Source organism: Daphnia magna, linkage group LG3 (genome assembly GCF_020631705.1).
Source record: "Daphnia magna isolate NIES linkage group LG3, ASM2063170v1.1, whole genome shotgun sequence".
In the NCBI taxonomy this organism is placed as follows: domain Eukaryota; kingdom Metazoa; phylum Arthropoda; class Branchiopoda; order Diplostraca; family Daphniidae; genus Daphnia; species Daphnia magna.
The window spans coordinates 1,906,298-1,934,105 of NC_059184.1; the positions used below are offsets into that span (position 1 = coordinate 1,906,298).

General features: G+C 40.4%; 1 protein-coding gene across 2 annotated transcripts in view; it reads right to left on the reverse strand.

Moving 5' to 3' along the window:
- The window catches only part of LOC116919885 (cysteine and histidine-rich protein 1), a 65,675-nt gene continuing 37,867 nt past the window's right edge, over window positions 1-27,808 (reverse strand). Inside the window, exons 8-9 of one of the 2 annotated variants that reach the window (XM_045170409.1) lie at window positions 25,906-25,957; window positions 1-25,821 (exon numbers count right to left, since the gene is read on the reverse strand). In XM_045170409.1, coding sequence (XP_045026344.1) covers window positions 25,922-25,957 — 36 coding nt within the window. In that variant the 3' untranslated portion in view covers window positions 1-25,821; window positions 25,906-25,921. Of the gene's footprint in view, window positions 25,958-27,808 lie in introns of both variants that reach the window. The other variant, XM_045170408.1, reaches the window with a different exon arrangement.

Sequence of the window (27,808 nt, forward strand, 5' to 3'; positions counted from 1 at the left end):
TTTTTGATTGTATAACATGTGTAATATGCGAGAATATAATAGAGGGGGGGGGAAGGCGGAGATGAAAGTTTGACACGGAATAGACGAGAATGTGGGGCACACATACATGTAAACATTTTTATTGAATATCACATGAAAACATCTTTGATGTCATTTCATAGTGTCAAAAAAAAAAACGGCGGCGGAACAAAAGGCGTCCACACGCAGATAGGAAAGAAACATCAAAAGGCCAAATAGCCGTGTTGTTGTCATAATACATATATAACATGCAGAGGTCGTTGCTTGGCAGATCGACATCCAGCCCGTGGAATTCCGGAGAGGGTGGGACTTGCTGTTGGCTGAAAATCCATCTCGTTTCGCAGAGTCACGGCACTGATGGGCTTGAAGGATTTTCTCGTAATAGCTCCAAAAGGAGGAATCCTTCTTCTTCTTCTTTTACGCGCTGTCGTTGTGTTGTCGTCTCGGGCAGGAAGAAACGGAAATATAAAAAGAAAAAAGAGAAAAAGTGAGAGCAGTAAGAGAAACATTAAACGAGCAGCGATTTCGTCGACGCTGGCACGGCCCTTCTCTTATCGCGGACCCGTTCTTTTGCTCTCCTAGAGTCTCACCAACGCAATAAGCTCTCAATGTATGTTAAGCTCGACATTAGTATGAGCAATATCCAGCCGGAACACACACACACACACACACACACACACACACAATGTACATAGATGGGAAAAAGGAACCCATATATCTATCCGTTTCCTTATCCCTTTTGACTGCGCACAGTTTATCGTAGACACATTCATTCTTGCCTTTTTTTTTTTTTTATTCTGGGCCCCAACGATGGGGATTTTATAGGCCGAGGAAGCTGAAAGAAGAAAAAGAAACAAGAAGCAAAGTCAAACGAGCGAAAGACGGGAAACCTTCATCTGGGATGCAAAGCACATTTCGCAAAGTGCAGGCAACGTCTTTTTATTTTGTACACTCTACATATATCCACCGCCCCCAAAGAACAAATCCCCTGTCTCTCGTCTTGTTGACTCTTTGTCTCAATTTCTTCGCATTTGTATTTTTTTTTTTTCTTGCCACTCTGTGGCATCTCGTGCGCACACAGACAGACACACTTGTCTTATTGCATGGCCGCCATGTCGCCTTACTGTTCTTTTCATATTTGATTTCGATTTGTGCTGTGTTATTATTATGATACCCAAAGAGACGTCGCAGCGACAGCCAACGATGACGCCGAGTACAATGTGTTACGCTCGCGACAGTTCTAAAATATAATAAACAACAAGAAAGCATATAGAATGCTCTTGACGCTGCTGCAAGTCGTATCCGCTACAGTGTATAGAGTTTGGCTGTATCCGAGGAACTGGATGATGGAGATGATGGCATAAAATATCAAAAAGTACATGAAAATAAGGAAGAGAGACTTGATTCTGACACAACGGGGCCTGGCTCTTTTCCCAAATGATACACGCAGGCACTATACATATGGAGTGTAATCATAACTCGTAGAGACGTCATATATTATGAGACTTGCGTCGAAACGACCAAAACGGATATCAAATGTAACACACTGCGTCAAACACAGCCCATAGTCAACATCAGCTGAACCCTCCCTAAAAACTCAAGATTTACCGTATACATAGGACATTGTCCGTGACTCTTTCTTATATTTCATCTTTTGTTTTTTGTTTTTCCGGGTCTCTTCGTACTCATTTTTGTTTTTAAATTTTATTTCCACCATCATCTGTTCAAACGGAAATACGATGAAAGAAGAAACCGAAAGGCATAAGCTGCTGGTAAAAAGGACCGTCATCAGTCTGGCGGCAGCAATCCGAGTAGCAGCAGCCGGAGAAAAGCCAAGAAAAAAAAACAAATCTTACATGGGGGGCCAGCAGGAGTGCTTCAAGCAATCAGTTGTCTGAATATTATAGAAGCTTGTATGTATTCCTCTGGTGCCTGCTGGTATTTCTTGTGGGCCAAAAAAACCTTTTTTCTTCTTCTTGACATCGACATCATTTATAACTGAAAATGTACAGTTGACTTGAGAAACGAGCCCGGATCGTTCGGCTCCTCTTTTTTTCTTCGCAATTCTTCGATGACCTTCTCAGTGAATCTCGTCTCATTCAGTATTGATACGCAAACGAATACACAATTTTTTCATGAGTGCGATGATAATGTCCTACGTTGTTTGGTCCAATCCTTGTCTACAAGTTACGAAACTCTTCTTTTCTTCTCCTCTTCCAACTGCCGATGAGATCTCATATCTCATCCGTGGATAGCGGCTGTCTTTTGTACCGCACACCAGTCGCTCTGTCTTATTCCAGACCATCTTCACTGATGGCATTAAAGGAAGAAGCCACCACAATTGGCTGCGGAGAAAAAAAGATATAGAGAAAAGGTCGGTGACCATCACGTCAGTCGTCACCGAATCTTGGTCCTGTAAAGATGTTCTCTTATAGATGTAGCAGCCCGCATTCACATCATACATTTTGTACGACACGCACACATACATGCAGCTGGCCCTCTAACATAGGTTGCGTTACTGCATTGTGTGTTAAAAGGGGGGAAAAAAGAAAGAGCCAGACGATGAAAAAGAAACAAGGACAAGACGTGGAAGGCGAGGGTTGGTAAATGCGGCGCACGTGAGGAGCGGAGGATCGATAAAAAACGGACGTCGACGTCGGTGCTCATTTATCCAAGTTCGAGTCGACAAAAGAGGGACCGTTCGATGTACTTTGATAGCTCATTTATATTGTGTCCCCCCCATCCCACAACACGAGCCAAATCAGCTCGAGATAATTCCGAGGAACGACCGCACCGGCCTGACTTTGACATGTCATTAATTTCTTCTTTCCTATTCTTCTCGTTTTTCTTCCTTCTTCTTTGCCCTCATTTTGCTCGTTTTTCTTTACTGATTCTTTTTTTTTTCATTTTTCTCTTTCACTTTTTTTTTTTGTTTTGTTTTGTTTTTGGAGAGGAAAAATAAAAATCTGTTGGAAATGTACAGTGACTCGTTCTCATGATGTGCGTGCGTATGTTGATCGCTTCCTTTTAACCGAATATGACCCCCCTCTCGAAAAAAAAAAGGGAAAAAGACAGAGGATGTCTGCTGCTGGTGGCTCATGTCACGAGGCAAGCCCAAATAATTTTCAAATGAGTATACAAAAGCAGCGATAGGTTTAGACAGCTTTTTCAAACTTTTCCCTTCTGCTGTGTCTGCATAATTTGCCTATTTTTTTTTTCATCCTCCCCACAGCGGTGGGCCTCGTAAAAAATCACCGAGATGGGGCTGTCGCGTCCAGTTGGCCGAATTTCAAGGAAATCCTCTTCTTTCCCCATCATTGCTTTCTGCTATTTTTCTGACATTTTTCGTTCGGTGGGTCTTACAGTATTTTTAGAGCTGCTTAATGGCTCGCCAGAAACTCTAAACGAAACGAATTAGCAAGAGAAGAGCAAAAAACTGAAAGAAAGCGTATTAGTTATCGAGCGTCAATCTAACACTAAAAGGAAACCTCCTAATTGAAGCAGGGCATTAGAAAGTAAACGTAAAGACAGGATGATTGAAGAAGGACGTGATACAAGGAGAGAAATAAATACAGGAGAAACAGAGCAGAGAAGTAGAGAGAGAAGAAAAGAAGAAATGTCCATATGAAAATGCGCATCAATCTGAATGGATCAAAAGCTTTTCCGTGATCCTTGAGTCTTTCTCTTGTTGTCCGCTTGGTCTTCTTTTCTTCCAGGGCGAGGAATGAGCTCAGACGGGAAGGAAAACATCCCGACTAAAAGAAGCCTGTCACATAAGTAGCGTAAATAAACTTGAATACGTACAGTACGTATAACGATATAGACCAGAAAAAAAACACAAAGAAAGGAAAACAAACCGTATCCATGACAAAAGAGGAAGTAGAAACGACCAAAACAAAAAACAAATGAGGTATATGACCGTTTGCATATTGTACTCGTATACGTAGGCATTTATTATGCATCAAGTGTCAATGAGGCATGAACTATGTTGATTTTATGTCTAGGACGAATTAAAGTACTGAAAAAAGTAAGTCAACTTCCCTTTATGGGGCCCAAACTCTAAAAACGAAAGAGGGAATAAGGATACCTCAGATCATTGGCATATTAATAGATACACTTTCTATTCTATCGATTTAAACTTCATTTCAAGTATCAGATACTGTTAAATTAAATTTTTGTGTTTACGCCCATTGGTATAGGACAAATTTCAAGACGTTGAGGAATTTCGGACTCACTGGCCTTTCGGGAGGTTCGTATATTACAGTCACATAAAAGTTTTCTATGCAAAATAGCCGTTGCATCCAACCGTGTAAAATCGAGAAGCCGGCCTTAGGTAACAATAGGGGCTTTCCTTTCACTGTTTGCCCACATAAAAACAAAAAAAACAGGAGCTGCAAGGGGAGAGGGGGGGGGGGAACAAAAATGTGAGCCGCGTGATAGGGCAAGAGCTGGCAGGGAGGATGACCTCTTCCGTGTGTCAGGCTCACGGCCACGAACGGCCGGAATCATCCACGTGGAATTACCAGACTAGAACACATTTTGTTTTCCATGTTGCATTTAAGAAAAAAACAAAAAAAAAACAACTTAACAATGGATGAAGGGGGAATTCGGGGGTCCTTTTTCCTCTCTATCCTTTTTGTTTGTGTCTGTTATTGTTACGTTGCCCATCTTTTCTCTTCTTTCAAACTGAAGGTTTCCTCTTGTGTTGTCTTTTCTCTTCTTCAACATTTGGCTCCTAACAAAAAAGATAACACACACACACACACACACAGAGAGGCAAGAAAAAGAGAAAAATATTCGAGGGGAAAACTATGTTAACAACCCTCAAGGGCCAGTGGTGAACTCTCGAGTCACTCGGCTTCTTCTCGTGATGGTATATAGCTTTACGACGACGACCTACTCTTTTTTTTTTTCTCCCCCCGTGTCGACACATGCATATACAAGAACTAACAAATAAAATATTTAGAAGCGAGATGTAACCCTACAAAGGGAGACGACAAGATGAAAACATAGAGGGGGGGGGTTTGTTTTTAGATATTTTCAGAAGCCCCTCCTGGCTGACTGTTCTCTCCTAGAGACGAGTGTTTCCTCTTTTTGGTATCCCGCATTGTCACAACGGGCAGGAGCCATCACCTCATGTCAAAAGATAATGTAATAACGAAACGCAATTTGATCGAAGCAACAAAAATGAAAACCGCACCCAAATTCAATTAAGAGACGTGCAAGAACGATGGGGATAGTGCGTCTGTATACAGCTAGAACATAACGGGCATGATAGATGTGATCGAAACATCACGCTGAGTTTTAATTAATAGGTGAACATGACCCTATGATATTTGTTATTCTGATTAGCCAATATGGCTTCCATGTTCGTTAGGTCATTGGGCATTTGTACGTACAAACTCTTATACTATAAATGTCATATTTGTTTATTCAATTGTTATAGATATTATCGTATTAATGTGCGCTAGCATTCGGTCCACTTTCACCCGAAACCATTTTTTCGTTTGTTTCTGCCAGCCTTTTTGTCGTATTGAACCTTGTGTCACCTTTGTAACGTGAATCAGTACCACCCATTCGTTTGAAATGTCTCTATTCCACAACTGCCAGCCTTTCTAATCCAATTTTCCATCTTGAATTGCGTGTGTGGCATATTGGAAGGGCGTTGAGCCGGGGCCTTTAAGTATATCGCTGATTGGCTTGAAGAATCAACAGAACGTATGTACAGTATGTGACTGTGTGAGTAATACAATAAATATTCATAAAGCAGGGGGTTACGGTGCTACAGTCCGTGCTACGCCTTCAATACAATCGTGCGACGTATAACAACACCCACCTGGCGTCCACGAAGGGAAGGCATTGGGATTGCACGTGCGGGATTTCCCGCTGCCAGTGTAATTCGAAAATTAGACAAGATTAGAAGAACATAATGATTGAGGAGGTTGGTCGACTTTTGGCTTATGAGTTTGAAAAAAAAAACACGGTTTTTTAAATTGTTCGTGTTGTGGTCGAAAGAAGGATAACGCAAAATGTTATACTGTTCAATACCTTTCGAGGTAGCGCCATAGAAACTACTGCCGATTGATTTTGTTCGATAACAATCCAATTATCTTTTTCGATAGATGTCGTGTTAGCATCGACGTGCCCCTCGTTCGATAAGCCCCACGTGTTGTCCTTGTGTTTTTCCTAGTTATTATTTTTAATCGTCGTGTACATGAAGGGTCGAATCCGTTGGTTTGGGACTGTCATCAAGCTTTTGAATGCTTGCGTGCTGCCCAGTATTGTCCAGAGGGTTAGACTAATCTCTGTCGGTGAGTTCGTGTCACCACAAATACTCTGGAGCTTCAAACGTCTGGAATTTTCGTCCTTTTGCATGCGGTGGGGGGGATCTTTCAATGTCAACGAAAAACAAAAGTCTTTCAACTGCCAATTAGCAACAGGAGAGGCTGAAAAAGAAGGAAGGACTTACGTCCATTTATCGGTTTTCGTTTAATAGTTTTCCGACGTAAACATTGAAATGTTTCTGCCGTTTTCAATCTCCATTCGTAGCATTCCAAAGTGTTGAATTACTACGTTTCGCTATACACATTTGATGTTCAATCCTTGACGAAAGGATCGATCCAAGGGGATTGTTGGGGCATCACATCAAATCGATTTCATCCGGCGTAATAATCGAGCGGAAATGAGGTCTTCGACCAATGTCTCTGCTAAAACGTTGGAAACTGAAAAGAGGGGCAAACCTGGGGAGGGGATAACAGAGTCCGTGTCGTCAACACACTTGGCATCTACACGCACTTCCGTCAAACGATCAAAAAGCGGAAGGTATTGAGATGCCCAGCTGGCCGGAGGAAACCCCCCCAAATTTCATATCGTCCCATTCGGTTCGAGTTGTATAGACCCATTGATCAGCTGACCAATCAATCAGATTGTCCCTGCTTTGGCTTGAAAACTAAACAATCCATCCTTTGTAAATAATATCTCATCACACTTTCACATCCAGAGGTACATAACACTACAAATACAGTACGTAGTCCAGTCAGTAGGGTGAGAGGCGAAACGAAACGAGGTCATGTTGAGCTGCTTTTTAACCCACAAAAAAAAATTCGATTGATGTTGGCCGAGTCCTTCCGGCTCTGGATAGCTTTCCTCACACTCGTTTGGTGGGTACCCAAACGTTATAGGGCGTTTATAGAGGGTAGCAAAAGAGGGTCAGCTGCTGTGCACATGGTGCTGGCAATATAGTTGATGACGAAGCTGAAGAGATGAACGAAAAAAAATCCGAGGGTGGCTCAATCAATGAACAACAACAAAAAATCCCCCCCTCGAAAAGCGGCAGTTCTGTGTATTTCCATCGTATCTCTAGTTAGATCCGGAATCTTTCTATAGTCTCATCGTAACTAGCCAATAAAAAAAAAAAAGAGACGAAAAAAAAAAGAAACTGCATCGTATCTCTATAGGTATAATAGCCGAGGATTGGGGAATCGAACGATGGACAATAAGTCGCCCCTGTCGTTTCGTGGTGGACATTGTCGGATGAGGGGAGAAATAAAAGAAGAGGAGCAAAGGGGCGTAAAGTATAACGACCGTCAGGGTAACTGCAATGACGGCGGTAGTCGTGGTTAAAGTTCTCTTCTGTTTGTGTATTCCCTCGTTATGGACGTCCCTTTTGATCCCTGACTGTCCCTCTGCTGCTTATCCACCAACGATACACGGAGAGTAGGGGAAAATTGAAGGGCGCGGTTGATGCCGGTGGAGAGAGGAACCATCGGTTCACATGTGAGTCTTGTGAAGCGCATCCCTACAAAAACGACAGTATGACTGAGATTCTTTCTCCCCCCTCCCGTTACTATTTTTCATAGTGTATAGATGGCAAGAGATCATTATTGAGTCGACTGTTTCCTCCATTGTATTTCAAATCTACACAGCGCAATGTCGGACAACCCCTCCCGATTCTGTCAGAAAAGACGTACGTACGCTGCACTATACGGCGTGTGGATACGGTCTCCATCAGGGCTATACTGGAACGCAATCCCTCTAGTTGTAACACGTGCCCGAATGAAGCAGAAACAAAACCCATTGAAATACTATAACACTATACCTAAACCCATTTGAGTTTATTCTCTCTGGTGTGTTTTTCTTTGCCCGCACTTGCCCCGAGTTGAATTTTCAAACTTGTAATTCAACTTTTCCTTTATTTAGACCTGGTGAGATGGAGATGTTTGTAGTATGTACGAGTTTCTAGGTCGTATAGGTAAAGCACAAGATATTAGTTGGCCCCCCATTCGGATGAGATGAAAGAGATATGGAAGGAAAAACGGTTGAATGGATGTACGGAATAAGCATCCAAACTGCGTCGGTGGAGGGTAAATAACAGAAACTTTCATGAACTGTATGCCTCTTTTTTGGACTGTCACTATGAAAGACGGGCTGCTCGTAAAAACTCGATATTACTATAGGCTCTCCTGTATCGCTCGTTTTGATTCTCCCCGTCCGCTTTATTTCAATCGCCCATTTGTTCTCATCTATACACACTTTAGATGGCACAGAGTGCATACAGTGTCCATGTATTCCACTACATTGATGCCTTCCCCCATATATAAATACAGAGATTGCTGCGTATATATATACGTCTAACATAAACAGAATAGCCTCTTCAGTGTATAGATGTATCTCTTTTACCAAGCGCTAGCTATATCTCTTTTTAGGCATATAATATTGAGCATATAGCAATATCCTTTATATACAGATATACTGTTTCTTACGTACTATAGCACAATATGAGGAGGATATACTCTGCCAAGGAGACGGGAGTGAAATCACGCTGGCCCTGCCCATCTTCGATCTCTTTATGTGGCCACCAATTCTTGCCGATGCGAGATATAGCTGACAAGTCCCAGACTATAAAGAGACGGAGGGTAGCCAAAAATAAAAAATCTCACACACACACACACAAAAAAATGTATAATATATTTATGCTGTGGAGGATAAGAAGAAAGAAATACGTAGGGGAATCTTGGCCTATATTACATACATATCAACTGTATAAAGATATTGAAGAAAAACAAAAATGGGGGAGGAAAGAAAAGATGAAAAGAAATTCACCAGAGTTCTCGTTGAATACGGCAGTTTTCATTTTACGTTATTATTATGATTACAATTCCTTTTTTTTTGTGTGTGTGAGTCGAGTATAATCGAGCTTGTGTTCAATAATGTTACGTCATATGATGAACGTTATTATCGACCCAAACAGTTGTTGGTTTCGTGCGTGCCATAAGAATTGGCAGATGCTTCTCAAACGGCCAGGTGTTTTGTTTTTTTATTCTTTTTTCCGATTCCTCCATTTCTACCCCGACGCTATAGTCATCTTAAACACGAGGACAGCTACTGTTGCTCATTGTAGCCCAGAGTTTTTATTATTATTATTATTCACCTATTAGATTTTTATGCGTTGTAGCCCCCGCAGTGAAAAGAAACATTGCCAGCAGCTCGTGATAAAACACACACACACAGAATGCTCCATCGTTTCTGTAGTGCCTTAAGTTGTGTGATGGGGTTACCCCGTTGAGATAAGGGCCCCACCCCTCCAACGAAAATCAGCCAAAGGAAAGAAAATTACGTGCGAAAGAAGCGGACTTTTATTTATTTCTGTTTTCTTCTTTCCGCGTCCGCCTCGCTATCCGCCAGCAGCTAAGAGTGCGGAGATAAAAGTAGAAAATGCCTGTTGGATTGGATGTTCGAGGCGAGAAGATTCGAGCAATTGAGATTGGGACGCTCGATAGGGCGTTACCCCCTTATTTTATTTTTTTTTTCCTCCCCTCTTTTCATCTTCTTGTTCTTTGCATCGGATTAGATTCTTGTTGCACCAGGGCTTTTCAACGTACTTATACTCACACGGGCTTCCCCCCTATCCCTTTTGATATTCTTTTATCATTATCCTCTTGTATATATCGTTCTCTTGAGAACCATCTCCACCGTGAGTGGGGCATAGAAAACAGAAAGAGAAAATAGTGATAAATAAATGTGAAGATATAACACAAAGGATCTTTGATAACTGCAGGTTTCGCACTGCACGTCGCAAAACATCATAATTGACCTGTCATTATATACACATAACAGAGATATGCTGACACATCGGGGCTAAACTGCAGTAGAAGAAAAGAAGATTTTAATAAAAATATATAATAATAACTGGTGAATGAGACCTCCTCCGTTTTCGTGACGACCGTTCCTCCCGCATCCTCCATCATGCAACAATCATATGTTTTGAAAAACATCATCTCTTCTTCGCATGCTGTCATCACTGCTTTCTCTACATGTATGCAAAGTGATATGATGATATTCCTCTTTCTCTCCCTTTCCTTGAGTTCATATTGATGCGTTCATCATTCGAATTTCTTTCTATACGATCCGCATCGAAGAATATCATCATAGTACGTGCCTGTATTACATGTCCGTTCGGTGTGGAGAACTCTCTTTGAACTGATACCCTTAAAAAAAAAAAGTGATTATAAACGTCATCCAATGACATGGGTCGCTAAAAATAATCCCGTTCTCAGTGTACAGCATTTGACGGTATTCCTCCTCTTGCGCTCCGTTTGTAATGTCACTCTATCCCATCAAATAACATCGCGAATAGCTATAACGGCAGATCAGCGACCCGTACGCATTTGTACGTGCGCGGACCGTGAGCGATTTGTGCAAACGATGAGTCACGTTTTCTTGTCACCTTCATTCACGTCATCGTTCAAGAAAAGCCGATGCCCTTTCTTTACTACACTCGTAAAAAATGTTCTGGACACCTTAAACATTTATTTGTTTTGTTTGTCAGCTTTTTCTTGTAGAAATTTTGTTTAAAAAAAACAAAAAACAAACCCCGCCCAAGTTTTGTTATTTTTCCATCGCTTCCATCGAGTTATGCCGATAAAAACACGATTCCCCTTTAACACAAGTAGAAACCTCATGACAGCTATAGCGCTTAAATTTTCCTCAATTGTTTGTCCAAGTTTGTGCCATCAATTGCTCCTAGTGGTTCAAGTCCTTGAACACGTACGCACATTACGTCCGCGTCAGTACCGCACCGCAGCAACAAAAACTGTTAAAGAGAAGTGTATTGCGTGATGAAGACACCCCCCATACTATCTTCCCTGATCGATGTATTTACTCTCATTTTTCGTTTTGTTGTATTTTGTTTCTCCCCCTTTTTGTGAGCTCGTTGTGTTGCTGGACACGGCAAGTTTGTTTTATTTAGTTTTTCCCATCGGCTTTTTTCTTTTTTCTATATAGATGCCCACCACCACCCACTTGTTTCCACCTCGCTTTTTTTTTTCTTGATAAGATTATAAATAAATGTGGGCGTCGATACCGCAGACACGCAGAGTGATGGCACACAATGTACACACACGTAACACACCGCAACTGTAAGGTTGAGGCGGATCGAAGCGGTCGAACGACGTTTCAAACGTTGCCGTTGATGAAGAGAAGGAAAAATAGGGAAGCGAAGAAATTCGTGACTGAATTATTTTTGTTTTGTTCCGGTATTCTCTTGTCTGTATGGAGCTCGTTTTCTTTTCAATACATGCATCCATCACAACAATCGATGGTGTATTCTTCCATCTGCGTTGATTTCGTTTCCGCTCTTTCTCTATTTGAATACTTAATTCCTTGTACGTGTAGTTTTTTATGACTATTTGTCCTATCCTTTCCGAGAAGGGGAACAACTATGTTAAGTTTACAAGAAGCTTTGATTATTGATCAAATCACGCCGACATATAAAAAAAAAGGTCTTTCGAGCCTATCGGTATTCGTAGAAGGTTTTTGCTTATTATCTTGTTTCAATTCATTTTGAACCATGTTTTAAAAAAAAATGGCAGCAGTAAGCACACACGGTGTGCCTCGCCTTCTGTGAAATAGAAGGCGGAAGATTTTTTTTTTTTCCCCCTTCCACCGTTATCGCTATGTATGCAAAAAAGGGCCTGTATAATAGATCACGCTGACTTGGACTTCAAGGGACGATGAGTTCAAACACAAACCAGACAAGCGAAGAAGATTGGTTGATGTTCCCCCCATTTTTTTTTCTTTTCTTTTGGGGAGGACTACTTTGTGTTTAGCTTTTAAACTCTTTTAACTTGCAAACCCCCCCCCAAAAAAAAAAAAAATAATAATAAATAAATAAAACGAGAGAAAAGAAACAGGAAAATAAAAAGGAAACAGATTTATCAACATGTCTGCCAAGTTTGCGTCCATATACTCACGAACGGATGCTCATCTTCCTGACGAAGTTCCTCCCGAGAAAAGCTCAATGTTTTCATCAGTTTATTCGTTAGACATTGTCCGAATGAAAAGATGCCCCATCCGCAATTCAAAATAATGTGAGTCAGTGCGCAGCGCAAGTATTGCCAAGCCCGAGCGCTGTATACTGTACGAAAAAGAATAACTACGTACATATACATACACGTCTGCTGGGATAATAATAAATTTAAACAGCCCAATGCAGTACACACGTATACTGAATACGAACAACATAGAAACTATTATGCTTAGTGGGGTACCGTATATTGAATAACAGATACGCAATGCATAACAATATGAGATGCGTATTGAAGTTTCTTCGACTGAAAAAGGCCACACACAAGTGCGACTAGGGGACCTGTGTTTGCATCCGTAATTAGACAGACGCGACAGTTAGACGCCGTCATCGAAATTTCTCGACGCTTGCACATGCAACATGTATACCTTTCAAATAAATATATATAAATCAAACAGGTTTTCTTTGTAACCATTTGTTTCTATTCGAAATCCGATTGCGTTATCAGCCGTTTCTCCCTTTAAATTTATTTCCCGTTTGTTTGTTGTTTTTTCCATTCGTTGTGCCATCCTTTATCCATTGAGTAGATATATCGTCTATGTTGTTTGTATAGAAAAGACCCCCCCCCATACGCTTCCACACACCAAAAAAAAAACATCCTACACAGAACGTCAGAAAAAAGAAAAAGAAGAGGCGCAATCGGAAATATTCGTTAAGGGATTTGTTGGCCTGCGCTTTCAGTTTGTCTACTTAACTCACGTCGTCTTTGTATGTGTTTCGTAATTTGTGTGTGCAAGCATTGGGATACCCGGGCAAAAAAAAAATAATAATAGCTGGACAGTTATGGCTTTTTAGGAAGGCAGGGGGGCAGACACGGCTGTGTGGTGGCAGAGCGTGCGGACTCGGGATGTTTACGACCTCACATTTTAAAGAGAAGAAGAAGAAGAAGAAAAAGAAAAAAAAGAGTGTCTTTTTTGTTAGCTGTCATGTGTGGTGGTTGCTCGGTGCTCCGGTAATGAGCTCGACTATAGTCGATTTCCTGCGTGGGTAAAAATAACAAAACAAAACACAACAAGAGAAAAAAATCATAGAAAATGAACGGCGTGAGAATGAAATACCTCGAGCAAAGTGAGTGACTAAGAGAAAAAAAAAGGGGACAATTGGGAAAGAAAAAGAAAAAAAGAGGTGATTCGATCATCATTTATATAGTATAACACTCTCTAATTGTGTGTAGAGTTCAATGTTGTTGTTGCTATTGAACGGCATTTCGAGGTGCACAGCGCGAGCAACCGCACAGAAAAGAGTAAAAAAAACCCCAAACAGTAAAGTATTACGCCAACAAGAGTCTCAACAACGAACGTGATGAGAAAAAGGAGAGAGGGAACCCAACAACATAACTCGGGTGATTGTCTCTTAAATTGGATCTGTTCTGTTCATGGCAGCGAATATCCTGTCAGAGTGTCTATATGTACCACACACACACACACACACACACACAGTGTTAGATGTATAAAAAATATATTCTATGCGGCGTGTGGATGGCGTGGCAAGACCCCAGAAAAAAAAACGTTTCCGGACCCCCCCTTCCTTTTTACCTTCCCCCTCTTCAAATAGCAGCACCCCAACATTCACGTACACACACAAAAATAAGGGAGGGGGGGACTGTTTCATCCAGCTCTTCCATTCGGTTTGTGTGGTATGTCAGTACCCCTGTTGTGTATAGTTGCGCGTCCGGGTGCTGCATAGTAATAAGTATAACACATATACAGTATCGTTCTTCTAACACACCGTGTGTGTGTACATATAAGCCCCCCGCAATGAAAACGGGCAGATTCATCCCCCCTCTGCACATCGTTGGCTCGTTAAAAAAAACGGCCAACAAGAAGAGATAGAGATGAGAATTTTCTCAATCATATTTCTCCCCTATAAAAAAAAACAAGCATTTAACATTGGAGCTATAGGCTCTTTACCTCGTTAAAGCCAGCCCAACAGCTGCGTTCAGTTTTTTTGAACCGCTGTCGTTGCACAGAGGAAAGAAAAATGGGGGGAGGAATTAAGAAAAGCGACAAGAATGGGCGGATGATGAGAGCTGTGGCAATAGGAAACAAATTGTTGTTGGAAGATGGGCTGCCTCCACTTGTGCATAGCAAATAATTCCATTGATTCGTTCCATTCATCCGCTTCCCATTTTCACTGCGCTGCTTTGGGTGGAGGGAACAAGAAGAGTCGAACATTCTGTGCAACCACTCATCGTCAATGAGTGGCATGAAGGCGCATACCACCCAACAACAACAACAAAAGTGGGAGGAACAGGGAGGAAATTAGAAAGAAGTCGTTTGTCGTTGTCTGGCCAGGTAGACACAAATGCACACACACCGTATATTCACACAAAACGGCAGACAAGACACTTGAAAAACAACAAATTATATATGCAAGGACCTTTTTTCTTTTCCCCAGTCTCTAATGGACGATTTCCGGCAACTCGAACTTGTCACGTCCGGCTCAATGGACGGTGCAACCCAAGTTCTATTTTTGTTTTTTTTTGTTTTGTGGTGGTGGGCTTTTCCCATTTTCAACATGGATCCTTTATATAGGGACATGCTAAGAATCGACATTTTTCAAGTAAAGATATAGGGCCGGTGACAGGCCATTGCGGATCAAAAGGAAATTCAACTTGGTGCTGCCTGCTGTCTTGAGCCCATAACAACGGCCATCAGAGTTTGACCAGTAGGAAAAAGCCATAAGAGAATGAAGGATAAGACAAATAAAAGAAGAGGCAAAGGAAATGAGCCACTAAATTGCTCCCGTTGTCCGTCTCCTGGGCTCTCTAATCAGCTTCGCCGGACTTTTTTTTTTCTATTCTTTTTTTGCCCTTCATTGCGTTCTTCTTATCATTCACTACGATGTGGGTATAAGCACACCTCAATCCAACGGTTGGTCAGAGCCCGCTATGGGTTTGCTCCCCCCCCTCACTTTTTTTTTTAGTTATTTCTCTGTGGTCCTTTCTTATATTGGACTCGTCTACCCTCCTCGGTGTGTAATAGAAGAGAAAAGAACCCAAATAAAAAGGACGGCCAGCAGGAGCCATAACGAACGTGAACGAGAAAAAGAAAGAAATGGATCACAATTAAAAACCCCTCGCAGAGAGAGAGAAGAACAATAACAAGACCATCGAGATAAAAACACAACGGAGGTGGAACAACCGCCAACGGGGGTGGGGGGTCTCCACGACAGAAGAACGGAGCAAAATGAGCAAACGAGGAGGAACTCAAATGCGATGGAACAACTAGAAAAAGGAAAACAGTCGTGTCAATGCGCATCAGTGGCTTTCGCCCCGTTGCTAAACCAATCATTTTTCAATCATTCATTTGTCGAATTCATTTACAGACTCAACTCATTTCTTAGATACAAACACATCGAATCTAAAAGAGGCCGTGACCAACGATTGAAACCAACACTGTTATGCTGGGATAGTTCACGCGGGAGCACCATGTTTTCAACGATGAACGAACATCTGCTGATCGCGTAGCATCTCTTTTCAGGTCCTTTTTTTATTTTTCAATTTTTTTCCAAAGGCTCCACCAAGTCTCAACCGGATCCTCTCGAAAGCTTCAGCTTTTGAGTCCCCCACCCCCAAAAAAAAAAGGGGGTTTGTAAACGTAAAAAGAAAAAAAAGGGTTGGCCATCAACGACGACAAAATACAAAGAAACGCGTTGACAGTTTGAAAAGAGATTTGACCTCGATCCAGCTTTTTCTTTTCTGCCCATCAAATAGTTTGAAAAATGGAATAGCGCACAGGCCGTTTATTCACGTCGTTGGTTACTGATTAATAGACGTCATCGTCACTATAACCTCAAGAGGCTTTCACGAACAGACGCGTTCCACGAATGAAGAAGAATTTCATCGATTATCTTTTTTTTTTAAAGGTAAAATGATATTTGGCTACTGCTACGCGTTATGTTGCCACTAATACGTTTGCCAAAAGCACGTAGAAACAGATGAAATTAAACAACAAATGAATAAACATAATTCATTTGTTGTTTTTTTTAAATTTTATTTTCTGTTTACTTCTCAAAAAGGCCTCTTTATCTTTCACGTAGCATTGGTTATGCAGCTCTTCGTTGGCTTGACGTAACCGCCTATGTTATATCAAAAAAGGATGTGAAATAATTCGATTTCTCTTCGTGAATATTCAAGGCTTTTCGGTTGCGTTATGTCGAGGGACGCGTGAAGGGAAAAGGTGAAAGAAAAAAATAAATAAACACACAAAATATATATGACGACGTAACGGGCGAGTAGGGCACAATAAGTCGACGGGATAACAATCAGTCGACATTAGCATCATAAAGACGGCCGTGCAGCGCGCACGACGCGATGTGGGCGCGTCGTCCAAGTAACGAAAAAAGGAAAAACGTTAATGTATGTATGAAGGGACCGCAGACGTGGACACTATTTATGTCCACTAGCACCCTCCTTCTCTCTCCTGATATTTCCATCTATTTTGGCTTGTTCCATAACGCCGAAAGAATTGGGAAAAAAGAAAAGAACTCTTTCCTGTCCTCTGTGTATATATAACTAACGCCATCTTTTTCCTTCTCTCTATACACACCCCCCGTCGTTGTCGTCGTCTATGAATACACATATTCCATAGCTTTTTTTTTTTTTTTTTCGTGTGTGGAGGACTTGATAAAATATATGAAACTGGCCTGCGTGCGTAGACATTATCCGCAATGGTTGGCCAGTTTTTTTTTCCCCTCCCGCACGGAGTACATCGAAAACAGGGACATTATCCGGGGGGGTTGAAGAAAGAAAGAGAAAAAAAAAAGAGAGAGAGAGAGAGGCGGGTGTTTACACGTCTCATATATTAAAGCCTGAAAAAGAAAAAGAAAAAAAAAAGGCCACGCTCAAATCGTGAAAACCGCAGAGGGGGGAAAAAGGGAGACTCGGTAAGACAACGTGAAATACGATGGAACGGGCTGCCCACCACCACCAACACACACACCTATATAACAACACACGCGCTGTATTTCGTATATGTTTGTATAAATATATTTATACTCAACGAGGCTGATTTAAGTCTCGATAGGGACGACATATTTTTCTCGCCGGCCACTTGAATAAAGGCCAAAAAGAGAAAAAAAAAACATTTGAAAATGGAAAAAAAGCGGAATAACTTAGACGTGTTTATTTATGCAACTGCTAACAAAGTTCGGTTGGATCCCAGCAACACCTGTACAGTTTGAATAACATCAAACTGAATCGCAATGAAAGTAAGAAGCGCGACAGTCTGATTGGACTGCCGTTACATCAGAACTGTTTGTGTGTGGGTCACTGCAGTGAAATCAGAGCCTGTATTGTTTGTGTGTCTGACATTGCTCTTCGCCTCGAGGAAAAACATTTTTATTTTTTCCCTTTCAAATTAGCGTGAACGTGAACGTCCTTTCTTACTTTATTTCACCGTTCTTGTGGAGAGAGAAGAGAGAGAAAAGGAGAACAGAGTTCCAGCAATACAAGCAGCATGACGTGTAGTCGTGCATAACTGTCTGTCGTTTGGTAACGAGACACAAGAAAGTCAGACGTCAATCCTGTGAGGGAAAAAATAAAAGAAGGCCAACGACATGGTCGTCTTTTCGTCTCCAAATTGACGACCGTGGAATCCATCAACAACAATACGACACAAACGCAGAAATCTAATCATAAAAAAAGAAAGAAAGGAGCGCGATCAAATAAATTAAAACGCAACCAGACAACCTACTATTCGTGGAAAAAAAAAAGAAGAAGAAGCGAATAGACTGTCTGAATGTTGTGTACATGCACACAACATAATAAAGGGAAGTCAAAACTTTCCAGCTGAAACACTTCACGACGAGCGAACCGCTATGGATCCATGGTGACAGCAAGGCCATTTGTCGGATATCCGCTCTCAACTGCTGTCCGAATTTATTATTTTTTTTTTTCGTTATTTGTTATTATTTGATTTCACCCAAAACCTTGGCGACGCGTCATCATCTCTTTTTTTTTCCCGAGGTAATTCTTTGATTTGATTTCATAGTCGGGTTTTTTTATTATTATTTCCCCCCGCATTTCTGGTTTGCCTGGTTTCGTAATTTTTCATCGACTGTTCCGCAAGATGGATTGAGATAATAAGAAATGAGGTGGAGGAACTATTCCAAGAATCTAATCTATGCCCTTCTACATCCTCCTTCAATATTAAATGCCTACTGTACATTATTTATCATTTCTCGGCAGCAGAGCCTTTCGCTTCTTATTGTTACAACTCAAATAAAGTTAATACCCAAAGTGGCCGAGTCAAGAAGATCGTTCAGCCCTAGTAAAAAAAAAGAGCGAAACGAAAAAAAACAAAACAAGAAAAAATGTAAGAATATAATAAATAAAAGAGATGGATGAATCATCAGGGAATGCACACAGTTGGGCGTCAAACATTGTAATCAGATTTCCACGATTTTTCTTCTTTACACCGTTCCCCTCTTGAAGTTTTTCCTGCCTCAAAAAATATTAATAAAATTATATAAATAAATATCCAATAACCCTCTCTATGTAATCTCATTTTTTGTTTTGTTCGTTGGATGTGTTGGGATAGGATACACAGCAGACCATCCATCGTTCATTCCTCTACTGCTTCAATGCGATAATGATAGGGCTGTACAACCAGGTGAACACAGGTCACCCTCTCTCCTCCACAACTGTATTGTCTAAAGTCATTTTCTCTTTCATATAATTCCCTGACATCCACGCCAAACAAATTAAAGTAGCGTTTCTTTACTTCCTATAAGTCTCGAGAGTCTTGTCTTATATACTGTGCCGACTATTTCCGGCAAGTCTAAACAAGTCTACGTTGCGTGACGTGTTTCGGGGTGGTTTCATCAGGATAGAAGGATTAAAACATGCCTAACATTTGTGACTGTATAGGTCTGTCTTAACTCGAGTTTTAGTGAAAGACGAGATGTGGCCTCTTCATCTTCTACAAATGCCCCCACATAGGGACACGTCCAGAGCCTGTGGGGTATTAGCATATGATGGACATACAAGAAAACGAGTGTTAGTAAATGGCCAAGAAGAAAGGGAAGCAAACATAAAGCAGCTTGGTATACACGTACACATTCGTTGGATAAAAGCTGGAAGCTCAAAAGAGGAGGTCTAACATCGATATTGTACGAGACTCATGGCATGCGGATGTATACAAAACAGTTTTTCCAGGGGGGTGCGCCTCTAACCACCTTATAACTACTCACCTTTTTCCCTCTGTACTTTCTCTATCATTATTATTATCAAGTTGTATATGCCCGGCTGTCAATCTCTCCCCCTATTCAACTCCGCCTCTTCTTTCTATTCTTCAATCTTTGTGATGGACGAAGAAAGGGATGTTGTTCACCACATTAAAACCGTGAAACCTAAAGCTGAGGGTGATTGGCCGTAATGAATCGAATAATAAGGAAACATCTGCGACGGGAATGAAAATTTCAAACAGGAGATTGTCAAATGTAAAATGGGTTCACCTCTGCATATGTTTAACCCTGAAATATTAACAACCATTTTTCTTGTACAAGACACGAATTCGGACTCCTCCCATCCAGAAAACAAACACGAACAGACACTTACTTCTCCCCAATTTGGAGTTGAAAGAGAAAATGTGAAAATGATCGTAATAACATAGTCCGATGAAGTGTTTCGCAATCACGACAACAGGTCAAATGGATATACTATAATTTAACGGAAAATAAGTTCTATACGGTTTATACACATGTGTAAACGGGTCAACCGTTTCACTTTTATTCGCATTTAAAAGAAAAGAAAAAAAAAAACAGCAACCAGCAAAAAGAATTGTGTGGCACTATTAGCCTTGTAACAAATTCAATGCGATTACAATCAACAATAAAACACAATGTCTCTTTTCATATCTATCACATCTCTACCTTTTGAAAACTATAAATGGGAAACGGTCCCTCCGATTCTTGGTGGAAGCGGACAAAATAATAGAATGATGAATCTAGCGGGTGTTTTTTTAAAAAATGAGAGAAAGAAAGGGAAAAGTTTAAGCTGAATGATAAAATATTGAAACGTTTTTCGGGAACAAAGATTCACGAATGGATGTCGCTAACAATAGATACCGGAGACGCGGGCGGATGGAGAATGAGAAAGATGATAACCAACGGTGGTTATTGTTGTATTTTTAAAAAGAAACACACGATTGAGCCTTGTGACGTTGTTGTTGTGTATAATAGTGTGAATGAGTTGCAGCAGACGGCAAGCGGATGTCCACCTCACGGAGACAACACGACGAAAAAAAAAACAAAAACAAAAAAAAATGAAAGGGAGGGAAAGAAAACATAAATAAAATGAAAAACATCTGACCACACCACCGGGCTAAAATATCTACATTCGATATGCTAATACAAGCGACGATGCCAGTGTGATATCATAACAGAACAATAAAGACAGCACGGCTTGGTGTTGTTACGCTTCTCTGCACGAGAATGATAAAAAAGGAAACAAAACAGCCATGAAAGAGAATCATTTTTTTATTTTTTTTTTACTATACTATTATCTTATAAATTATTGTTTTCGTGTGTGTTGTCAACGAAGAATCAGCCCATATTTTCTGAATTTTAAAAAAGGAAAAAAAGTATACCGCTCGATTGTTATTCACACTGCATCAACCCTATCTCTTTTTATGGTCACCACTGTATGTATATTTTTAAATCCATTATTATATTTATTACTTAATAATAATAGTAGGGCCAAGGAAGCGGACGAGAAAGACTTGGGAAAACAATCGTTTGCAATCATAACGACTTTATTCATTGATGTTGCTGAAGAAAGGAAACAAAAACTGGACGGCTTAGAATACAATGGAAACAAACAAAAGAAAAACAATTAAAAATTTTAAAGAAAATGGCTGGTACGAAGTAGCCATCATTATGTTATAACTCCATATCGAAAAAAGGAATTTTTAAAAAACAATACAATGTCTAATATCCATAAATTGAGAGCTGAGTGAAAAGTCTGGTTTGAACGTCACATCACAAAACTCAAATAAAAACCCCCAAATTCTCTACAACTACTATAAAAAAACCAATAGCTCATATTATAGTCACCAAATAATGACTCTTTGCATATTTTCCTTATATTACCCTTGCCCATCTTAATTTTCTCAATATCCATGAAGAGATTAATATCCCAGTTCACATGTGGCACATAGCAAAAATGTCCCAGACAGTGTTATGCGCTTCATCAAAGCGGATATTATTATTTATGTGTTACTGTTGTTCTCTGTGTGTGTGTGTAACGAGAGTAGGCGTACCGGTATCATGCTAGAAGCGCTGCAGAAAAATATCACGCACAAGTGACGAGATAGAGCTAGACTATTATTTTACGTATAGCTTTGATGATGTAGACACATATTATACCTACGATGGAGAAAAATCCGACATGTTCTTTTTTTTTTTATGTTACCCTCAAACCATTTCGAAAAAAAAAAATGTTTGTTGGGTTGTGCATATATCCACACACGCATTAAGAACACACCCTTTCCGCTTCCTGCACAAACTCCGAGTCGTGTTGTTGTTTTCCCCTCTTCCGTCCATCGACATACCGACCGAAACAGATCGCAGTTGCGTGTCTATTTAACTACATTTTTAAAATAACGTTTCATCTTTTTTTTTTTGGAGAGCAAAACATGGAGAACTCGGCATAGGCATGATAGTGCAACGCGCTGGATTATGTCGGGAGCTGACGAGAGGGATCTGCTGCACTGGTCTCATTCTTTTTTTTCGTGCAGGATTTCTACGAAACTCTATAATTTTGGAGAGTGAAAATCACAAACATCATCGGGTTTCGACGCCGTTAAGAGGGAGGAACACAGAGTGAAAAAGGCAGACAGCTACAGGTTCTATATGTTTCTGATTACGACTCCCGACACCAATCACGTTCTCTGTGTGGGTAGTATAACCTTCTGCTCATCATGGCCTCTCTCCTTCTTTCTTTTTTCACTCATAAATTACAATGAATTAACGCTTAGACAGACATACACACAAGAACCCGGGCGGACGTTCCAACACATATACAAACATATACAAGAAAGAGTAAAAAAAAAGGTCTACAAAAGAAAAAGTTTCGAAAATGAAAAAAAAAAAAAAAAAAACAGTACGCCCCGTGGATGTGCTTCCCACTTCTCATTTCAGTTATAATCACCTGTTCATATGGGACTGGGCCAAGAAACTATGTTGGTAGAAAAAAAAATGTGGGGGGGGTGGGGGGTTTAGAAAATAATATTTGTGTTTGTGAGTTTTGGAAAGGGAAATCAAAATAAGAGAGAGAGAGAGAAAATAAAAAAAGAGAGAGAAAAAAGAAAATCATTATAATAACTAAAAAAACAAAACAAAAGAGATTGTTCTGAGCTCATAGCCGGAGATATGGCAAGTTACAGCAATTTGAAAAATTACCTTTTTTTTTCTTTCTAATTCATTTTCTTTTTTTTTCACCTTTTTATCTTTTAAATCTTTTTTTTTTTTACCCCTCTGCCATTTGTTTTTTTCTCCATCATCTATTTTTATGTTATTGTACTTTATTTAAATCGGTACATTAACCAGTCCTCTTATTCCCATTGTGTTCCATAAACTTTTCTTTTCCAGACTCCCGATTACCATCCGTCTCCTATTGCTTGAGTCGCCTCTTCCGAATTGGTGGCACCATTAAATAAACAAACACCTATGTACGGCCATTGATAGCCAGCACGTTTACGTAACACTGTAAACCTGTACCAAATCATACCCAGGTGAAGGTAGTTCCGCAAATTAGTTGATTCATTTTTTAAACTCCGTTTCATTCGTTTTTCAACAATGTCTAATTGCCAGCTGAATAACACAGCATGTCTCACGTCAACTTCTCTGTATAGAATGACTAACACCAGGTAGAGCCTCATTAAAACGTAGGAGAATAACAGGTTGCAAAAGGGATACTGCTCTCTTACGGTGCGGACGGAGCGCACCTGCATGCACGATGAGCTTAACGTCCACTCTAGACAGTTGCCGATATTGCGTTGCATCAAGAATAGCAGATGACCCTCTCTCTCCGAACGAATCGTATTTAATGCAAAGTGAATAAAACCAGAAGAAACACATCAGCCGTTCCCCTGGTTGTCGCCAGTTGTTATTGACTGTATCGATTAGGAAGAGTTGGGAATCAAATCAATCTCAAGACACACACGCAGCTGAGCTATAAGAATAAAGAAAAGAAGAAAAAAAACCCCACAAAAATAATACAAACTTTTTCTACACGGAATGCGAGATTGGCTGGGATCGATGGCCATGTCACGTGTATAAATATTGAGAAAGAAGCGACCATCAGCAGTCCAACAGGAGTCGTTTCAAGAAAAGGAAAATGGAATAGAGTGGTAGATCATGTCACGATTCCCCCTCCTTCCCCCCTTTTCTCTTCTTCGTTTCTTTTTCTTGTCCTCCTCATTCTGGTGGCCAGCCTCAATGTTTGTCAGCTGCTACCACAGGCAAGCGGCACGTCCTTGTCCGTCGCATTTAGGAAGGACAAGCAAGGCTTACAAATATTTTCTTCTTTCTTTCTTTTAAAGGCTATACATGTAATTCCATCTACCATTGCAGACCGAGCCGCTAGACGCTGGAACGGCGATGGGGACGTACAGCCCTTTCATGTCACCGGATCATTCAAAAGTTTTTGGGTTGCACCATGCATCATCATGCCTGGATATATAAATACTGGCCACATAAACATGTACAGTGTACACGTTTGATATATACCGCGCCAATTGGGACACACACACGCAGAAGAGTTTCCCCCTTTTTCTCTATTGAGCAACTCGTTCACGATGTTTGGGCCATTAACAACGTCTTTTTGTTGTTGTGCGGGGGGGTGATTGCTTGTCCGGCATTAACGTTAGGCGACAACAAATCCGTGAGACACAATGGATTTTTTTCCCGCATCCTCTTTTATTTTTTTTTTGTTGCCCTCGTTCGTGTCGTATTATGTAAGACGGGATAGAAGGGAATGGAAAAAAATAGAGAAGCGGTGCAACAATCAATATTGATACGTGGCATTGTAAGCGACGAGACTTTCCTTTTCGAAGGGGGATAGACGGGCAAGAGCACGCGTGATCGCGGTCAGACGAAAGACGTATAAGAATACGACAATAACTTAAAGCAAATTATACGTTCTTAAAAATCTGATCAAACTGCTTTTCATTTTTCTTCTGTACAATAGAAAAGAAAAGAAGGTTTTTAAATGATTCGAGTTGTTTTTATTCCGTTACGTTCTCACGATACCGACCCATATTAATATTACCATGATACATGTATATGTATAATACCAAAGTTTTGCTTCATAGCTTGTTTGTTTCGCTCTTCTTCCCATCTGCTATTTCCCATCAGAAACACGGATGGGGAGAGGCAAAGTTGACACGGACGAAATTTCAAAAAAGATTACATAGAGACACACGACACGGGGAAAAGCGATGCAGTTGAGCGCGTTCTTGACGTTTAGAAAATGTCAAAAGACAAGCCAGAGTGGCATAGACACACGTATACAAGCAGACAACTGAAGTTTCTATTCATTGGCCGCGCTTAATACCTCTGGATTGCCAGATCCTCTAAGACGATTGATACGGGGGCCTTATGCGGCAAAATACACGATATCACAATGTGGAGGAAACAACAACAACAGCAGCAACAACAAAAAAAGGTGAATGTATTTTCGGGGAATTGAAAGACAAGCGTAGGCTTGTAATGCATCGCAGATGAACGGATAAAGATGTAGAAGGATCTTAGAGAGATAAGAATAAAAAGACATAGTCGAGTTGCCGACACTTTCGAACGCGCTTCGGTATAACAAGCGAGAAAGAAAAAAACGCAGTGACTTGTGTCTTTGCGGTCGTTGCTTCTTTGGAAGTCAAAGTCTCCGAGACTTTGACGAGTCAACGACAGATGATGGAGAAAGGAACTTGCAATTGAAAAAAAAAAAAGAGGGAAAGACCGAGACGAAATAAGGGAAAAACAACAATGAACGACATTGGAAGTTTTGGCAGCAAAAAAAACAAAAACAAGTCGACCGAATCGCCGAAAATATTGTCAAATAACTAACCGGGATTTAAAAAAAAAAAACGTCTAAGAAAGAACGAAAAAAATAAATTATTTATTCACTATTTTGTTGTGTTCTTTTCTTCCCATTTTGCAGTTGAAGGCCGCCATCGAATTGCAATGTCATAGTGAATACCATCATCTTTTTTTAGTTTCCTATTTACGGTGGACTATATTTGTTTATCGTCTATTTCAAAAGACGGATAGATACAATTCCCGACGATGTTTAGAACGAGTTTTCGGGTCGTCCTTCGCGCGCGCGATCTGCTGGCTGTCGCACGCATCTCAGTCACGCACCTTCACGCACATCACGACCGCTTCGAAACACGACAATCACAACAAGAAGCCAAGAAAAATAAAGAAGCGAATGAACTCTACACAAATAAATACCAAAAATAAGAAGAAGAAGAAGAAGAAGAAAAAAATAAATTATCAAAAAGAAAATTGTTTAGATATACCGCGTGTGCCCATATATTATTTATGCCCGTGCGCACGGAGGCGTGTTTCAATCTCCGTTGTAGTAATAGAAGACGGGAAGGAGCCAACAGATGCGGAGAAATGTGAAAAGAAAAAAAAACAACAAAAAATCGGGGAATTGCATGCGGTTATTTGTTAATGTTTTTTTTTAAATTGTCATCATGATTATTATTATTTCTAGTGGTATTCTTCTTTTTTTTCACGAAATGCGAGATGGATCAATGGTTGACGGAGAGGGGAATGAAGAGAAAGAAATGAAACGACGAGTTGCTTTCGCTTGGCGCGAGCCATGACATCTTTATTATGAGATGCATCTTAACTCTATATTAGATGATGATAGTCAATCAAACTATTCGGCGATAATTATATATACATCTAACCATATCATCAATAGCCTATTTAAAATAAGGGGATGAGGCAAAACCAAGTTTCTTGGGTTTATTTGATTTTGATTTACTATTCCATTTACATTTTGAAAAGGGGAAAACGACGGCCGAGAGAAAGTTCAAACGCCGCCTGTTCGAATACGAAATTTCTGCCCCGTTTTATTGTTTCCTTTTTAGAAGGGCAATTTCTCAACGAGTCGTTCGAGTCTCGTAAAACTCAATGAACAATAACAGACTAATCGTAGCGGCCTTTTCGTGGTTGAAACGGCAGATTAACTGGTGAATATCAATCAAAGCTGATTGATAATCGCCTCGTCTCGTAAACGTCAAACAAAATCATTAAAAAACACGAGCAAAGCCAAATAAAAGAAAAGCCATTTTGCCCAACTCTTGGACGGCGGCTAACGTCTATGTCTATATAAGCTGTGGATTGTGTATATGTACATAGCACATCGACCCTCATTTTGGTTTGTTGTTTTTACGATGAGCGTCAGAGCCGGCCCCGTTTCCCAAAAAAAAAACACAGAAAAGGTGGTGCACAGACAAAAGAGGAAGAAAATAAAAGTCAATTAAAAGCAATTAGATTATTCCATCAACGAGCGCTCAGCCTTGACAGCCTAAACTGGATGCAGCTAATAGACACGGCTAAAAACAGCTCGTGTTTGCAAAACAGAGAGAGTCATCATTAACGTAATAATAGAAATCGTTTGTTATAATGAAAAAAACCAAAAAAAAAACGAGGAGAAACTTAAATTTCTTTTTTTTTGCGTGTGTTGGCATTGACACAATGGGATTGAAATCATTTCAAACGATCCGGGGGCTTCACGCACGACTTGCTTTTTCAAATGATAGACGTATATAAACACAGATATAAGAATGGGCGAAGAAAAGAAGAAAGAAAATTGACCACCTCCTTTTTTTTTTTTTAATTTATTTTCTAGTTCCAGTTGTTGTAATCGCTAACAAAAATTCCTAACGTCGTTGTAATTCGTATACACAATACAAATATAGCTCACGCGATTCTCTCTCTAGCGTCTGTGACATTTGCACGACAGATCGCTCGAGCCCATCGCTCTCTCTCTCTTTCTCTCGCTGATCCTTTTTGAAAATAAAAAATTCACATAAATAACACGGCGGTATATGGAACGCCGGTCGTCCGTCACGGAGCGTGAACGCTCGGGCTGAATCACTCAGTCATCAATCCCAATTCCCCCGCGTTTCAATTCTTTTCTTTATTTATTTTATTTACTTCCTTCTTCTATTTTTTTTTTCAAATTTCTTTTACTGACTGCGTGTGGCAAGCGAGCGGGAATGAGATTTCTGAAACGCAGAACAGCGGGACGACGTTGCCAGACCAGGACACGTCCAATTGGTAAAGTATAGCAAAACTGTATTGCTCCGGTTCCCTTGGCCATGATTTTCGCTCTTATTTTTTGTGTGTGTGCATTTTCTCTTGGATTTTCAGAATAGCTGGAATTCACCATATATAGTTTTAGAG